This window comes from Rhea americana, unplaced genomic scaffold (assembly GCF_003343005.1).
Source record: "Rhea americana isolate MKP2758 unplaced genomic scaffold, rheAme1 scaffold_31, whole genome shotgun sequence".
Taxonomy (NCBI): domain Eukaryota; kingdom Metazoa; phylum Chordata; class Aves; order Rheiformes; family Rheidae; genus Rhea; species Rhea americana.
The window spans coordinates 6,931,106-6,948,029 of record NW_028186435.1 but is presented as its reverse complement, the minus strand read 5'-3'; the positions used below and the strand labels follow the sequence as shown (position 1 = coordinate 6,948,029).

The following is a 16,924-nucleotide window of genomic DNA, read 5'->3' as shown; positions in this document are numbered from 1 at the left end:
TCTTGAAAGGCCTGCGGGTTTACCTAGGGACCAGTTTCGTACCATCATTCCCCATTAGTAGTAAAACAGGCTCAGATACACGAAGGTTTGAACGTGCTTAACTCCATTGATTCCTTGGTTTCCTCCTCACGCAGCCCCACACATTTCCACCGGGAAAGCGGAGGAGTCAAAYGCTGCGACACAACTTGGCAGGATCAGAACCAAAGGGAGCAAGAGGGAGAACTGTGCCAGATAAAAAAGCTCTACRCACCTGTTTTTATCCCCAATTTTTTATAAAGTTGATAGAGGTACCTGTTACTGTCAGAGCCAAGTGCTTAGCTCTTCTTGCAACCTTTTGCACCCGTTTTAGGGTCCCTGCCCTGTGATTTAGTAAGATATTTCTTTCACTCTCCTCCTCAGCGTGCGTGCTGCTGCCAGCGACAGGAAGGCTGGCCAAGCCGCCCTGACGACCTGGTCCCAGGTTCGCCGCAGCTGCTCTGGGCGGCCTGACGGGAGGCTGCGCGGGGGCTGGAAACGGGGCGGCGTGGCGAGGCTGCCGTGGGGCACGGCCAGGAGCGCCCGCTGCAACACGCGGCGCCAAGGCACGGGGAGGCCGCCCGCCCGCCTAGGAACGGGTCCCTTCCTCGCTGTAAATCCAAGCTTAGTCTGATCTAGGCTGATGTTACGGGGAGGGGGGGTGTTGTGTGAAAACAGTTTGGAACGAAGCAATAGTTAATGTTCTCCCTGACTMCTCAGTCTCTTTAGAAATGCCCAAATACGCTGCTTAGTAGCTTTTTACATAAAGCTGCCAGTATTGCTTTGTTGACTTCTGCGGATATGAACGGTGTATTACTGGTACGCGTACTCATATTGGGCAAAGACTTTTTTTCTCTCTCCCTCTGTAAAACAGCATTTCAGTACCAACTTTTGCCTTTCATAAATGTGCCACTTTCTCAATGCGTTGCCAAACTACTGCTTTTTCCTTTTATGCATATAAGTGGAAGCTGCTGCTGATTAACAACTGTGTCTGGAATATTTCTAAAGCTTTTATATATATTGTATTTCTGCCCAGGCCCTGAATCTGCAGATCTTTATGCTTAGCTTCACACAGCATGAATCTGGCACTGTTTCATTCTAACTTTAAAATATATAATAAAAATCAAATGATCACTTTAGTAACTCATTGCTTTCTTGAAAGTATTTGTTACCAAGCTTCACAAAACTATTTAAACAACATTTWAACAAAAAGCTATTTAAACAACTGGCTAATATACTGGATTCTGGTTTCATTATGTGTACATGAAGTAAAACCTTAAAAAAGTATACATCCATAAAAATGTGTTTGTATTTTAATCTTTGAGCCACACATTACATGAATGATAATTTAAATGACCCAYACTTCCAATATAGCCTCTTTCAGATCGAAGTGATATCCAAAGTTAGTGACACCAGTCATCATCAGAGGCAGTAATGGACTCATCACTAATAACAGAATGAGCACAGTTTGGGGAAAACTGTACTTAACATGAACAATCACAGCTAGATTCGTATTCAGTTTCCTGCACAACTGAAGAAAGGAAAATATAGAGACATGATGGCTGAGATTGTGTTTTTAAGACCAAATATGATCTGCAATAGCTACACTTCTGGATAAGATTGCCAGCACTTACAACACTGAGAATGACTCCTATTTGATAAAATGACAGTAATAAAACCTTGCCTTATAACACTATTTCCGTACTTGTAAAGTTCCATTAAAGGTGAAAATGATTCTTTCTCTGTATTAACAGAAATAAATTTGGCCCAGATTCTCAGGCTTATTCTGCTGACAGATACTACATTTTTCCCCTTATCCAGCAATCATTACAGAATCATTAGTTCTTACCATACTCACTGATTAAAGCAGAATAGGATGTAGCAAGTGTGTAATTTTGTACTAAATAAGAGAATCCTATTTAATATTTTAAATTGTTTCTACAGACACCTGCAAAGCAGCAGCTAATTTCAGACATCTAATTTATCAGGTTTAAACATTTCTACTTTGCTTCAAACTAAAAAGTATGTGCAAATCATAGATTCTCCATGTTTGATCACTTGATGTACTTGAATACTTAAATACTCTAAAGTCTTGTACAATCTCTAGAGAAGGGTGCAAAGTTGAAGTTGCAAAGTCTGTTGTTGAGCACAATAAAATTAAGTATTTGGCATATGAAGAAGTGTCAACTCCTTATGTGCAAGTCATAGATTACAAATAAATTCTTCTGAGGAGTCATGTCAATAGTTATCCTTTCCTGATATGTAACACTTACAGGGATTTTCTAACTCCTATTATATTTGATGGGAAGTTTATCCTTTGCCTTGCAGCTAGGTAGAATTAAAGCATATATGCAGAATGAAATCCTGGGGGAGACTACTGAGGGAGTAGGGAGCAGAAAGCTATTAGGATTCATATTCTATTCTTTCATATGGTTATCACTCTTCAAAAAAGGAGATGAAATAACTTCTTTAAACAGGATGTTAAGATACATTCTATCACGGAGTTGCATTTTAGCTACCTATGTCCCTAAGTTGTTCCACTGGTTTGGTCTGGTGGCTTATATCAGTCCACTTAAGAGTCATTTAATTTTTTAAAGTTTATTTGTCTATACAGAAGAAAAAAATATTATGCCTTGGTATGAATGACTGTATATGCGTAAGTATGCTTGTGCACTGATAAGTTTAGGACATGATAACACCAAAGAGCTGGCTGATTAAATTTTTGATGTACCTCAGTAATTCTCCTAGCTTGATAATAAACATGTGAGTACATATTTCTAATCTGAAGTGGAACATTGCATTAATGTAGACAGTGGACATACATAAACTCTTACATTTATACCCAACAGGAGATTAATTCTTCATGTTTACACCTCTCTGAGAAATTTTTCATTGCCATCATCTTGCCATGCATCCCAGATGTAACACACAGAAAATGTTTACATAAATATATAGAGTATAAATAATTAGGCACACAATTACATTCTCTCTCGCTATATAAACATACATAAATATCAAGTACGTATTTCAGAAACTACTTCTGCATATCTAAAATAACAGTTTTATAAAGATAGTTATCTATAAAGTAATAACCTGATATGTGTCTTGTGTTTCCTTTTCCTATTATTAGATCTCTCTCTGTGTTTACATTCTTTCCACTTTTCTCTTCCTCTTCCCCTCATGCTCACTCAATTTTCCTTTAGTCTGACATTTCATTTTAAATGTTTTTTTTTTGTTGTTCTTATTTTCTGCCACAGCAGGCCTAGAGAACTGCATCTGCCTTTCTTCCTCCTCTGCTGCTGGGGATTATGGATACAGTCCTTCCAAATAATTCTTCCATCTTTCTCAAAACCTGTACCACACAGTCTAATATACCTTCTCCATCTGCTTTTCAAACTTTATTGCTTGGTTAAGAAGTCTATGGACCATGACTTTTGTTCCTGCCCTAGATATTCATTTTTCCTGACCTATTAATCCTTATCTCCGTTAAAAGTCAAAGTGGTTACTGTTATTTTAAGGTTCTTCATGAAGTACTTACAGTTTTGCTCCAGGTGAGACCTGTGGTATGATGCTCTTTGATATAAGCTTGAAGCTCAGACCAGATATTCAGATATGACTTCACCCAATCGACATGGCGTTCATCACTGTAAAAGACAGACAGTATTTGCATGTGCAAATGTTTGTGCTTAAAACCAGAAAGCACTGCTACCCATGTTTAAAGCAGGTAAAGCCTAATGTCTGCCTTACAGCCGAGGACAAATCAGTCAAATCACTATGGATACTGATGCCTGCCAGACCAGAAAGCTTTTCTGCCTCTGTCCTCTTCCAGAGGGACAAACAAGGGCAAAGGACAGCTCTAGGACAGGCTGCTTCCCACTGGCAGAGTGTGTCATCATCCTGTTCAGGCTCAAAGTCAACTGAAGTAGTACTAAAGCTATRCGGAGCTCTTCACCAGCTACTGAGACTCAGTCTCAGGGTCCTGAATTTTAGAAAATTAAAAATCAGTGGGTTCTGTAAAAAATTCTAGCTTCTAAGTTCAAATGTAGCCATTGCCACAGCCAGTGTCACATCAGTGTCACAAAACTAAGAGAAACTAACTGAAATGAGGACTGTTCATAAAACAGGCTTCATTCAGCTCTATGTTAGATAATGCTAGATCATGTTATAGTGATCAGACTAAAATATTTGTAAGTCAAGAATTTAAAAGTACTGTGTTTGAGAGGCTTGGACTTCAGTGGGACAGTAAGTGAGAACAAAAAATATGTCCAGGAGAAACTGCCTGTGGGACGGAGACCTTACTTATGAAGATCCAATTAAGAATTGCTTACGGATCCTATGGATCGTTAAGGACTAGATGCTCACAACCATTTGAGTGTCTGCCTTCAATTTACTTCCTTTGGATTTTGATGCTTAACATTGCTGAGGACCTCGGTCAGCAGGTTTATTCTAAAGCCTACTGAAGCCAAGGGAGAACCTTCCACTGCTTGGAAAGACATTGTGATCTGATCAAATGTTCAGTGAAAAACAGGAAAGGTATTTTTCATCAGGAGAACTAACCTAATATCTAATGTTTCTGACCCTGTTTATACCTTTATGAGAGACATTTTATTTCTCCAGAATAAGTATTTCTAAAGTTACATTGCAAAGAACTTCAGTTATGCCAGGCAGATAAACTAGCRCTTCAAGAATAACATATAATTCTATGTATAAAATAAAGTATATCAAAAATACATTATAAATATATAAATATGTGTATATATACACATACATACAACATAAAAAATACACACACATACTTATATACATACATATAAATATAGACATAGATTTTACCTAAGAGAGAGTAAATAGTTCAAGAATTGTTACACCTTTTCTAAAGAAAGGTGCTAGATAAAAGCTAGATGCCRGGTGATAGATGCATGAACTAGAGCAGCTGTAAAGCTGTCATTTAATATGAATAAAAGGACAAAGWATGTTTTTTATCAACCTAATCTGATATATAAAATGATCATTAAAGAAGAAAAAGTCATCTGCAAATACTGTTCTTGACTGAGGGTATAAAAAAGGAGTAAAAATCTGGCCTCCAAAAATGTCAAGTCAACAGGACTGATAGAAAGCTTTTTAGAAAGGGAATAGAAAGGGCACCTATATTTTCTCTGTTTCTCTCACAGATCTTATTCATGAAGCTGTTCTGTGAGTTCTTCATGCTCTTTAAAAACAGTGCAATAGTACAAAAAATCATTTTGGGAGCTACGGAAGTAGATGCTCAGCTGTATACTCCTAGAACCCATTTTCTAATGCTAATTAGAAATGCTCAGTTTCAAGCACAGAGCAAGAACAGCAGCAATGTCAGTGCACAAACGAGACAAGGACATGTTGCAGCTAGCTAGCTGTCTTTTCGTATGTAAATACACATTTGCATGTATGCCTATGATGCTGCCACTACAGAACATTTAAGTATAACCATATCATTTGCAGAGAGCCAACATCAGCATTGCTAGTGCTGCTGCCATTCTCACAGGTCAAAGACAAGGAGTGGAAAATACGCTACTGCAATTGGATTTTATCTAATACCTTGTAGTCTACAAAATTCGTTTTGTGATGGCTTTGGAAACCCTATTAGTATGGTTAATACTCTCCTCTCTCCCTGCAGCTAGCAGATACTGGGGCTTGGCAACATACCTGTGCTTGTAGTCCTTTAACACCCTGTTAGTATAAAAGGTAGCAGCATCATTCATCTCCTTGACATAAGGGCCTGGTTTAGGAGACTAGGACCATCACCCCACAGCAGCAGGAAACAACAGAAAGAGAAAGGAGGCAAAATATTAGTCAGACAYCTTCCCTGATATATTAGGTATATTATAAAACACCTTCTAAGGTGTTGGTAGACTGAAGGACAATGCAGATGAGACTGCAAAGTTCAGCAAGATTTTGAACTGTTCTGGTCACACCACCCAGAAGTACCTTCACAGCCCTCCCAGCCTTCCTGTGTGCAACTCACCACTGCTATCCACCCAAGTGCAGGTATGCTTTCACTGACAGCCGAGAGATGGTTGAACATCTTACTTCCTCTGTTGCTTTCTCTGAAGTTCTGAATTTCCTGAATCTTCTCTGATATTGGTTTGAGAAGCATCGCTACCTCATTCTGCAAAAAAGCATGACACTGCTGTCATAACGAGCAGGCCAAAAACACTCCGTGGTTTAACATCGTCCATCCTGCCCACTGATTTAGCAGTTGGGAAAAAAAGTCAGCGTATTCTTACRTTGAAGGAACAATTTAAATTACCCTACTTCAGCTGCAGCAGCAAAATGCACAAGTCATTAAGTACTAATAATGCGTTGCAGCATCAACTACTCTCAGTACTGGCAGCAGTTTTACATGCTGTCTAGGTTAGGACCCATAGAGACCCTGTATCACAGAGTTAAAGAATTGTTTCTGTTTTTCTTGTGATATCCCTGGAACTTCTTGAGAGTCTTTATACTGGCTTGAGTTTTTCATGTTATTACTCAAGTTGTTCTTTCTATAAGAAATACAAACTACTTGTTAGGTCAGCAGCCTCTTATCAACTGACAACAARACTGAGAGAGTAATACACTGAAGACAACATCAGTTTTAGCTTTCCTTAATGGCAAGTTTTAAAGTTTTGACTTCCTTTGGCTGCAAGCAGTGTGGGAGCATTTAATGGGAAGCATATTGCCTGCAAGCCATGGATTGGGGAAATTCCCCTGTGTTAATCAGAAACGAATGGTATCCAGGGGAATGACTGTTGAGCAGAAGGAATACTGCATGGAATGAAAAGAAGAGCAGAATGAAYGCAGAAGCTATCGAAGCTCTTCTGTGAAAAGTGAATCAGCTAATCAGGCTAGCCCAACGTCTCAGAAAAACTAATTAGATCACTAACTTGCTGGGAAAAATTCTTCCACTCAGGAACAGCACATTGCTGTTGAGAGAGAAGCAGTCGCTAGTTTACAAGCAAAAGAACTGCTGTATCTTGCAACCCTATAAAATGTTTCCACCAAGAGGTCTAATTCTTTAATTTGAGAGTATGCTCACAGAACCCACACCATGTCCCACCAACAAGGGTGCACCATTCTGATCTTCCTTGGCCCTTTTCTCAGAAAGCACTCAGAACACTCAAATATTTACCTGACAGTGTAGCAAAACTTTTTTTTTTTTCCTTCATCTTTTCTCAGGAGTATTTATTTTAAGGGAATTAACTACTTGCTACAGAAAAGTAGTCTTTGTATTCCTGAAGACTACTGCTGTCATGACACACACAAAACCATGTAGGTGTATGTGCTACTTGCTGTCTGTCATCTGTAAGATATTTTTTCCCATCCTTCCATGAGACCTCTGCTTTATAGAATTCTGTTATCTTAAATGTGTTTACTCTGGATCAACAGAGGTCAAAAGACACCACCAAAAACAGGACAAAAAGAGGCTCTGAATTTTTAAAGAAATTCTGAACCAACTATGAAGCCTTAATATTTTAGAGGTAAGGTCATTTTGAGGAAGGCCGAATGCATCTGAAATATACAGGGATATTTGGTCTTTTACTACAAAGAAGTGGCTTGGGAGAAAATGAATGTTTATGGTACTAGCGGGAGATAGAAAGTTTCCTTTTTTACGGCTTAATGACCAGCGTAAGTCATTAACTCCGAAGAAACCCTGAAACCTCTGTGACTTGTAGTTCTTAAAAAATAATTTTGTTACCATAATATGATAGAATCTACCGGAATTCATCTAATTTTTGTTTGTTTACAACATGCCGCAGCTGGTTGGTTCTTTCTTATTTTACAGGGAAATCTTTCAAGTATGACAGTAGTTAACAAAGCTGAAATTAAAGAAGGTGCTTGTTCTGCTTTGATATTATGCCAATTTTCTTCCTATAAAGTCTAAGGGATATTTACAGTCTTTAGCTTACTGTGAATCGTCATGGCCCCATTCCAGCCAAAGAGAATATCAAGGCTAAAAATACAGCTCCACAGATGCCTGGTATATCTAGACAGCTCTGGGAGGCAGCACGTTTCTGTGAACAGGGCAGAGTCCGTAACTGGGTTCTGCTTGCAGCTCTTCCATGAATTATCATCAGACATCAAGAAAGCTGTTTCACCTTTCTGTCTTCCAACTTCCTATATAAGAAATTATGTAAATATAATTGTTCTTCTTTGTAGAACGCTTTGATATCTACAGATAAAATGTCATAAATAAGGAGCAAACATTTTTCTGAATGGTGACTAAAGACTCACTGCTCCTGACTCCACCTGAATTGCAGGAGAAACTCCCAACCACATTTGTAAGTGTTTTCTCTTATAAATACAGATAGACTTTCTATCCCTTTGGACATATGACTTTTTTTACCTGTCCAGTGAATCACCTTTTTATAAAAATGTAGCATACTTAAATAATTTCACAGAAAAAGTCCACTGCAGGAGTTCTAAAGGTGAAATACATACTGCTAAGCAAGGTAGCTCAGAGTAATTCACTTGATGCTTTAGTGATCAGCTAAATAAATGGCTTGAGGAGATACTCAACACTATTCCATCTGCTTTCCATTATACAAACAGTATAACCAGCCTTCTCTTCTCTATGGACTTGCCCTATTCCTACACCTAGGAATACGGGGCCCCAAGGAATCACTTGATTGAGTCCTGTTCCCYGCAGTCAGTTCTGAATCTTTAGTTAGTGATTAAACTGCAGATGAATTACAGTGTATATGGCATATGGGTATGGAAAGGCTCATTAATTCTGGCAGTAATCACTCTTGTTTGGCTCTGCAGTATGGAACTGCTTGTGCTGTTCTAGAAGAATAATCTCTTTATTGCCATGAATATTAAAACAGCTGTCTGTTAATAAAATGATTGTCTATACTGTATCTCTAAGAAAAAACGAATTCAAGAAGATAATCAGAGCTGTTGGAAAAATCTTCAGTATGCCTTTGGCATGTGCTAGATGAAATTTCTTGTCATTTAAGACATGGTACAGTTGTTTAACAGAAATGTAAGAGTCTTTCTATAAACACTGTTCCTATTATAATATCACTTCTGCTGAAATGTTTAAAAATGCAACAGTGGTACAAACAAAAAATATTGTAAGCAATTCTCAGTATGCCTTTGTCTTTTTTTAAATAGTTSTTAAAACCAGATGGTCTTTTTAGATATTAATACCTAAACAACCAGACAGCTTTAATCCATGCCTTATAATTCTTATTAGAAAACCAGTGTAGTAAGACTACTGAACTATCCAAAAAACTCCAAAAGAAGTTACAATATACAACAAGATCTGCCTTGGTCTTTGGCTGAGGTTCACCAGTCTATGCCCAACCTTACGAATTGGCCTGGCACGGCATATTCCAACAGACCTCACTGGACAGGCTTCCTTCTCCTTCAAGCTTTCCATAATACTCACATGAGAAGTCTCCCACATGACAGGTTCAGCTGGGGAGGGGCATGTGGGTGCAATTCAGGTGAACTGCCAAACTTCTGTGATTTGCACCTTAAGTCATGGTAAATTGACTGGCTTTGTCCTTCTTGCCCAGCTCTGGGCCTAGTGACACTGTAAGAAGTATTCTCAAACATTTGTATATCTTCAGTTAAAGAACAGCTTGATTTAAAAAAAAAAAAAAAAAAAAAAAAATCTTAGCTTTCCTTTGAGAAAACTGGTATTTTTCAGGCTCGTTGTGCAGAAATGCGCCAGCATGAATCACAAAGACTCCAAACACAGCACATAAACAAAGAACACAATTTTTTAAAGATCTGTATTTTTAAGCTAATCTTGTGTGGTTGGGGATTGAGATTATTTACTGAAGTATTTTTATGCTGACGGTTAGCAACACAGTTCAGGCCTAYTGAACACTATTAAAGTGTTTAAAGCAACCTGGACTGTTATGAAAAAAACACGGTGAGGGAACAAATATACTTCTAAGTTAGGCTAAATGAGGGGGTGGCAACCTTTGGCGTATGAGCAGAAGGAGAAAGCTGAGAGCGTTTGGGATCAGCAACCCTTTAATTTTACTCAGCTGCAGCCAGAACAGCGTGCTACAATCTTAATTGCATGCCGTCCCCAGTCTACAGCTCTGKTTTTTTTCTTGTGTCAGTTCAAAAGCTTCATCATACCTGCGTTATACATAGGCAAGCTGAAATATGGAGTTGATCTGTRCATGTTAGCAAGTAGCGCAGCCTAGTAGGAGCGGTTCGGTAAAGCGAAAAGGTGCTGAGGACCTAACGTTCACGCTACGCACATTCGTGGGGGCTTATCTTGGACTAGCTGCAAACCGTGGATTACAGCTATCTTCCCATTTAACTCCCTCAGGAAGATACRCATTTCGCATTGCTGTGCAAGGTGAACCGCAGCGTAGTAAGCGGGGCTGCTCTGCATGAAAAACACGCTCCCCGCGCGAGTTGAAGACTGGTGCGGATGCAGCCATTACCCTCGCACGGAGCCGAGCACAGGCCACGGACGGCATCCGCCACCCCCTCTTCTAACAGCTTAACAGGTGAGCGTCTGCTGCCAGCTGAGACTCGATTCCTTCTGCTGCAAATGGAGAGAGAGACGTCCCCAAGGAATTTTTTTCCAACTGTTAGCAGATATTAGAGTGGGAAGACGGCGCTTTGGAGGTGCTGCCGTTTAGTGCGGAGAGCGCCCAGAAAGCCAGCTTAGGCAAGATGCCCACCTGGACAGTTAAAGCTGCTGAGAGGAATCCCATCCCGTGACTATAAGAATACCAGTAGCTTTTGCGATCGCTAGTGARTTTCTGCTACAGATAGCTACGATTTTAGAATTAACATACTTTTATTAACTGTATTTCCCTTATTTCCAAATATTTGCATTTTGTAAAAGGCAATCTATAAAGAATTCTTCCTATAATTGGACTTAGCCCCTCCTTTTTTGTATATATGTGGTGTATGAAAGGCCTGTCTTTTTTTGTTGCTGCTTTGCCATTTAGGGAATCCTAAGATTGTGCTGCRATGTTGTAACTGTTCCAGTGTATCAACAGTCTGAATGGAATCAGTGTTCAGATTAGGCTGAGGGACTACCTCTTCATATAAAACATACAGAAAATACAAWTTTTCAGAGGTGAATCTAAGCTAGTTAGTAACCTTGAGCCTCCAAATCATGCTGCTTGTGGTAAAAATTTGGATTCTTCAAATGGTTACAATTTTCTTTTTTTCCCCTTTTTTTCTCCTAGAGTTAAATATTATCAGTTTTCACTGWCAGCTGCCAAACTGTTACTTTGCATTTCTCATCTCCATCTCTCTTTGCAGAACGTATTTCACATTTAGTACCACAGWTTCACTCTGAAGGGGATGGAATTTGCAACTCTTCTCTATCAGCTACTTCAACCTATCGGTCTACAGTATCATCCTGTAACCTTGCATAGCAGAAAGTAAGCTGTTTTGGATGCACAATACTTATACTTAGAATTGCAGTATAACCTACTTTAGGTTAATGGTTTCTCTACAAATAGTTACTAATTTTCACCGGAGAAATCTGTTTTACAAAGTCTTTATGRCCATTAATTTTTCCCTCTACTCTTCTGGTACATTCAGGATTCAAAGGTCTCCTGTAAACTTACTGCAGAGAGACATTAATTTCTTCTGGTTTGTTTTTTCAGACTTTAAATCTTCAACATCATAGTGTAACAAGTGTTTGCTCTACCTGCCAATAACACAGGTTTTGCTATTTTGACTCACTGCTGTGCAGCAGCAGGACTATGGCACATGGAGATGAATCCGCAGAAATGGCTGCTTAGCTTTGTTAGCTAGATAGACAAAAGCTTAGATACATCCATATGTTTTCAAAGTGACTTAATTAGTGTTTAACATTTATTTCTCTTACATAGCACATGAATTCTTGATCTAACAGCCCGTATTAGCTCTAGTAATTTTGTGCTTTGCAAAGGAAAAAAAAAAAGGGAACACCAAACCTCCCCCGCCCCATGCCAAATTATTAGTTCAGTCATTTTGGGGTTTATTTTGAAATGCTAACTGTTAGGGGAGCAAATAGAGAAGATCATGTAAGACAAATATTTTCTAACCAGTGCAGAAATCCAGGGCCAGATACAAACTGCATGCATCAGTTTATAGCAACACAGAATCACACCTAGCATTTTTGGCTAGGACTCTTGACTGTTTTTAAATGGACTTGCATGCTCCATATATTGCCTTTCCTCTCCACTTCAGCTTTCCATGGGCAGCACGCTATAAAGCACACCCACTCCACAATGAGCAGTCCTCCTACTTTAGGCCCATGAGCAGCATCCTATGTCTGATCAACAAGAAGAATCACACAAATGAGCAGTCTTCAAGCTTTTGATTTACTCCTCAATTTTTGTTGCTGTGATCGTAGTGCATGTCTGTGAGCCCCAGGACGTTCCAAGTGGCMAAGTTCTGTCAGCAAACGTGTCCTGCTGAGCCACAGTTGTGTTGTACACAACATYTCAGACCAGATGTGTTTTTGTAAGGCCAGTTAGGTCCCATATGGGGAATTTAGACTCAGAAAAAACTRGAATACCCTGTGAACCACAAGCCTAGCTTTTCAGTCAGCTATAAYCCCAATGTCTTCCCTTTTAGACATTTATGCACAATTGAAAAATCTTGGGGAGCAACCGGGTACTAAAGAGAAAAGAGTGAACTGTTTCAGATTTGTGTTTAGCAAAAATCAAGAATGAGACATGAGACTTAATGGGAAAGGGAGTATYCCATCAGCATAGTTCAGTGGGATCTCACATGGCAAAAAGAATTGGAATATGAACATTGCTGCAGGGATTGAAAACTACCCTAACAATATTAGGACTTTATTTTAGGGCACACCAGAATTCCAACAAGGGCCTACAGGATCTCCAGAGTTGCTTAGCAGTTATGTTAGATAAGGAGCTAGACTACATAGAGCATACCATCTTGGATAATGTCTTCCTCAGAGGGCAATATCATTGACAGTCCAAGTATGGATGAACTAGACTAAAATGGTGCAAGGAGCCTTTGCTTACTGGAGCTTGACTCTTGTGCAGAGCATCAAGCACAGGAGAGGCTTCAGCGGGTGGTGTTGATGTGAGCCAGCCTAGGGCTGTGTGATAACATGCAGCTCTGGCTCTCTTTCTCCTCTACACAGCCACGGAGGTGTCACACTGATACAGCCCTTCTATATTCCCTAGATCCCGACGTGTCTGTGGACCCTCCCCAGGCTGAGTGCTCTGCCCCTGGGACAGAACTGAACCTCCAACACATCAAGCTCCCCACTGCAGGCGCTATTAGCTTGAGAATTTTAGCAAACATAAATAAGGAAAGAGAAGTGGTACAAAGATACATACAGAAGCTAAGTACATGATCAGAAAATATAATGAGCTTGAGGCTGGTTAAATGCARTCTAGCACCTTTGAGACAAAATTATGGAGTAACAGGTGGCAGGAAGCTATTTGGGAAGCAGCAATATACTTTCAATGAGCACTAATTAAGTGGACCTGAAAGCGAGTAAAAATTGGAAACAATATCCAAAAATGAGCCTGTGAACACAGTAAGGTGGCAGACTAGCAACTGAAAACTGTCAGTAGATTGGTCACTGCGGCTGTGACCATGTCTTGCTGCAGTCGTAGGCTTGCTGATAACAGAAATATGTCAACAGTTTGGCAAGATTTCAGAGAACAGGAGGGRGGAAGGGGTCCCCTTTGGGGCTCAGGACTCTCAAGCTCTCTCCATGTCAGTCTCACCACCTTTTGTAAATTCGGGACGTGAGGACCTTAAAAAGACTGGACCAAATTCTTGCTTAAGCTATTTCTAGATATAAAGGTGCAGGTTTGCAGCTGTCAACCAACCAAGTAAAACGGCAGCAAAACTTGGCTCAAACTCTTTTGCTAAAACTAAGTAATGAATTTGAAAGGTGAGGAAATCCTGGTCTTTGTATTTTTGGAAAACACTAAGGGTGATCCTAGTAAGTATGAGGAAAAGTAGTACGAATTGGAATGACATAAGCGGAAAAAAGAAGTCAAGATAATTAGAAAACAAATCCTACTAAGATGTAGAATAAGAAGTCCCAGGAGCCCTGTTATTGAAGTAATTTAAAAATAGAAGAGAGAAAAAAAAGAACAATCCTATACTGACAGAGAGTAGGGAACTGTAAATCTCCATTTTTAATTTCTACATACAAATTCTGAGAATGAGTCCTCTGTTCAAAGAATTGTCACAACTATTCTACTCTAGAATAGGATTTTTGCTTGACCACAAAGACATTAAAAACTTCAGGATTTGTTCTTATAACTCTCAGCATAGCTTCAAATACACTTTCCTGGGTTTCATTTTTTTTCCCCTTTTGTAGGAAAAAAAACGAAAAGGAAAGCCTCCCTTACTGCTCACTKTCTTCCATCTCTCTCCTTCCAACTGTGTATAGTATCTGGGTATTTAAAGTAGGTATTTAATTGGAATGTTTGTCTGCATAGTGTTAATAATTAAATCCATGAGCTCTGGCAGTCATATGAACTCAGCAGTTTTTTCTTTTTGTTTTTTTTTTCTATAAAAAATTATATAATCATTTATAGTCTGAACTTCATCTGTCATTTAAATCTGTGTGCAATACATCTTACCAAGAGTTGCTTCCATTCATAGGTTTGCCTACCTGTAAGGACATTTGTCTTTTTATTTGTAGGAAGACTTACCTCAAATATGCTGAAATATAATTTCAAGTGAATAGACCATGTCAACATATGCACCATGACTTCATTAACAAAACCTCACCCTGCTTCACATAACAAGTCTGAGGAATAAAATCAGTGCAAGTAGCTCTGTTAAACACAGCAGCACCTTACTTATTTGAGCACTATCTGTTACTATGAGTTTGACACAGATCTGAAGCTTATCCCACATACGTTTATAGGAAAACTTATCTCATTAACTAGCTCCCAGCATGGTAGCAATGGCTCATTCATCCCCTCGAAGCAACTCCCACAAAACATGTGAACTCTTAAAGTGAAATGAAACAGCTCATGAAGAGAAGATGGTATATAAATTACCATTCACAAARGCTTTAATGCAGTGGCTTTGAGCACTGATTTCCTATGTCAGTATTCAAGATCATACATTTAAAAAACTGTTAAACAGATAAACCTGCTCAAGAAGACTAAAAATGTCTAAAATTATTATACCACAAAATAATAATGTTTTATGCAGAATTGTATTTAGTTTAGACTATGTGGAATAGGAAATTCAGATCTGAAGTGTTTCATAATGTTTTCTGAAGACTTATGTTAAAACACTTCTTATGAATTGTTTAAGCAACATGTAAGTTCTCAAAATGTTTTTTCAACAGCTTCTCACAGAATATAGCAACACTCTCATTTCTTTTTCCTCTCCCATCTACCCTTTATTATCTCCTACGTAATAAACAATTTATAATGGACGATTTTTAGTTTTAACGTTTAAAGTTTGGCATCAGAAAAAAATTTCTGTAAGTGGATGAACTCAAGAATGTCATCTTGCAGAATGAGTCTGTATCCAGCAGCCATGAGCTAGGACACACACAAACAGTAACATCAAACGATGCTTTTGTCATGTGATCTCTTCCACTGCAAATACAAATATAGAACATGACCATAAAAAGTAACAGAACATGCTCTCTGCTAAGTAATTTATTGCAGTTGATGCCAGATTGGTATGCCAGCTGGAATTACCTTCTCTTCGCCTACTATTTTCACATACACAGATAATAAAGGCTGCGCACAAAAGATTCTGAAATGAAAAAATATCAACGCTATTCACAGAAAGCAAAAYTGAGCAAAAGCAACTTAACTGTTTGAAGGGTGTTTGCTAGCAATTCATAGTAGGACTTACAGAGCTAAGTGAATACTTGAGCATTCAACATTTTCTTAAAATTAGAAGGAAAAAATACTGCTTTTTGTACAATAGATATTTCTCTTTTCTCTCTTTGCTGACCACAACAAAATCTGYAGATTGTTATAAATATAGGAGCTTTCTTTTCCTTTGAATTCTTTGTTCATTGGTTTTTAGGCTGCAAGAGCTGAGCTAATTTATTTTTCCAGGGCATTTTCTCCTCCCTCTTTTTTTTTAAAGGCACCGTGTATGACATCCCAACATGCCAGGAACTCAGTAAATCCCCTCAGTCTCCACACCGCTGTCTCTGAATGTCTGCAAAGCTGGTATGCCATAAGCGCAACTCGCTGGCTCATTCACAGCTTTACATTATAAAGCAAACAGTCTAGACAGCTGAATGACAGAATTACTGTCTTTTCTCTTGCATTTATAGATACGCTGTCATCTTCATTTGCTTTTCTCTACTCTGTGCATTCTGATACACTAATGATCAGCTTTCCTGTTTGGATTCCACACTGACTCTGTGGCTCTAGGCTATAACTACAACCAGAGCCCAGATGACATCACATCGATACCGTTCTGGAGCAGGAGGACTCCTGCTTCCTTCCTTCTCCTGGGTTATGTCGTGCTAACCAGCTTTTTTCAAAAYTGTTGACCAATATGGCTTTACTAATAGGATTTTCCCCCCATTGACATGGAGATATAAAAAGCCTGGTGCTTGGTGCTTGRAACACTCAGTCTCTGCAGTGGAAAATACTATTCAAGCTGCACAGCACATGCAGCTTTCAACCAGTTTCAGGTCTGAATGAGTATCTATGCAAAAAACTGTGTGTAAAAAAGAGAAAAAGAATTAACAACAATATAGCTTTTTGGATGCCTATCCAAAACATGTACCTAAAACTACATTAAAAAAAATCATAACTGGGCTGGTCTTGTCTTCACTGAGCAAGGAACCTTACTTAATCCTACTTAATATTTTTGACATTTTAACTTTGGAATGATATGTACGCACATATCATGTGGCATTTCCTCTGTGCTAAAAGACAGTTAAATGATAAATGTATACCTTCAYGCCTTGAACAAGTTGCAA

General features: G+C 38.9%; 1 protein-coding gene across 1 annotated transcript in view; it reads right to left on the bottom strand.

The window, feature by feature from the left end:
• The window catches only part of CAP2 (cyclase associated actin cytoskeleton regulatory protein 2), a 57,850-nt gene that overhangs the window by 19,379 nt on the left and 21,547 nt on the right, over positions 1 to 16,924 (bottom strand). Inside the window, exons 4-6 of the mRNA XM_085310072.1 lie at positions 6,017 to 6,160; positions 5,698 to 5,783; positions 3,554 to 3,659 (exon numbers count right to left, since the gene is read on the bottom strand). Coding sequence (XP_085166198.1) covers positions 3,554 to 3,659; positions 5,698 to 5,783; positions 6,017 to 6,160 — 336 coding nt within the window. The remainder of the gene's footprint in view (positions 1 to 3,553; positions 3,660 to 5,697; positions 5,784 to 6,016; positions 6,161 to 16,924) is intronic.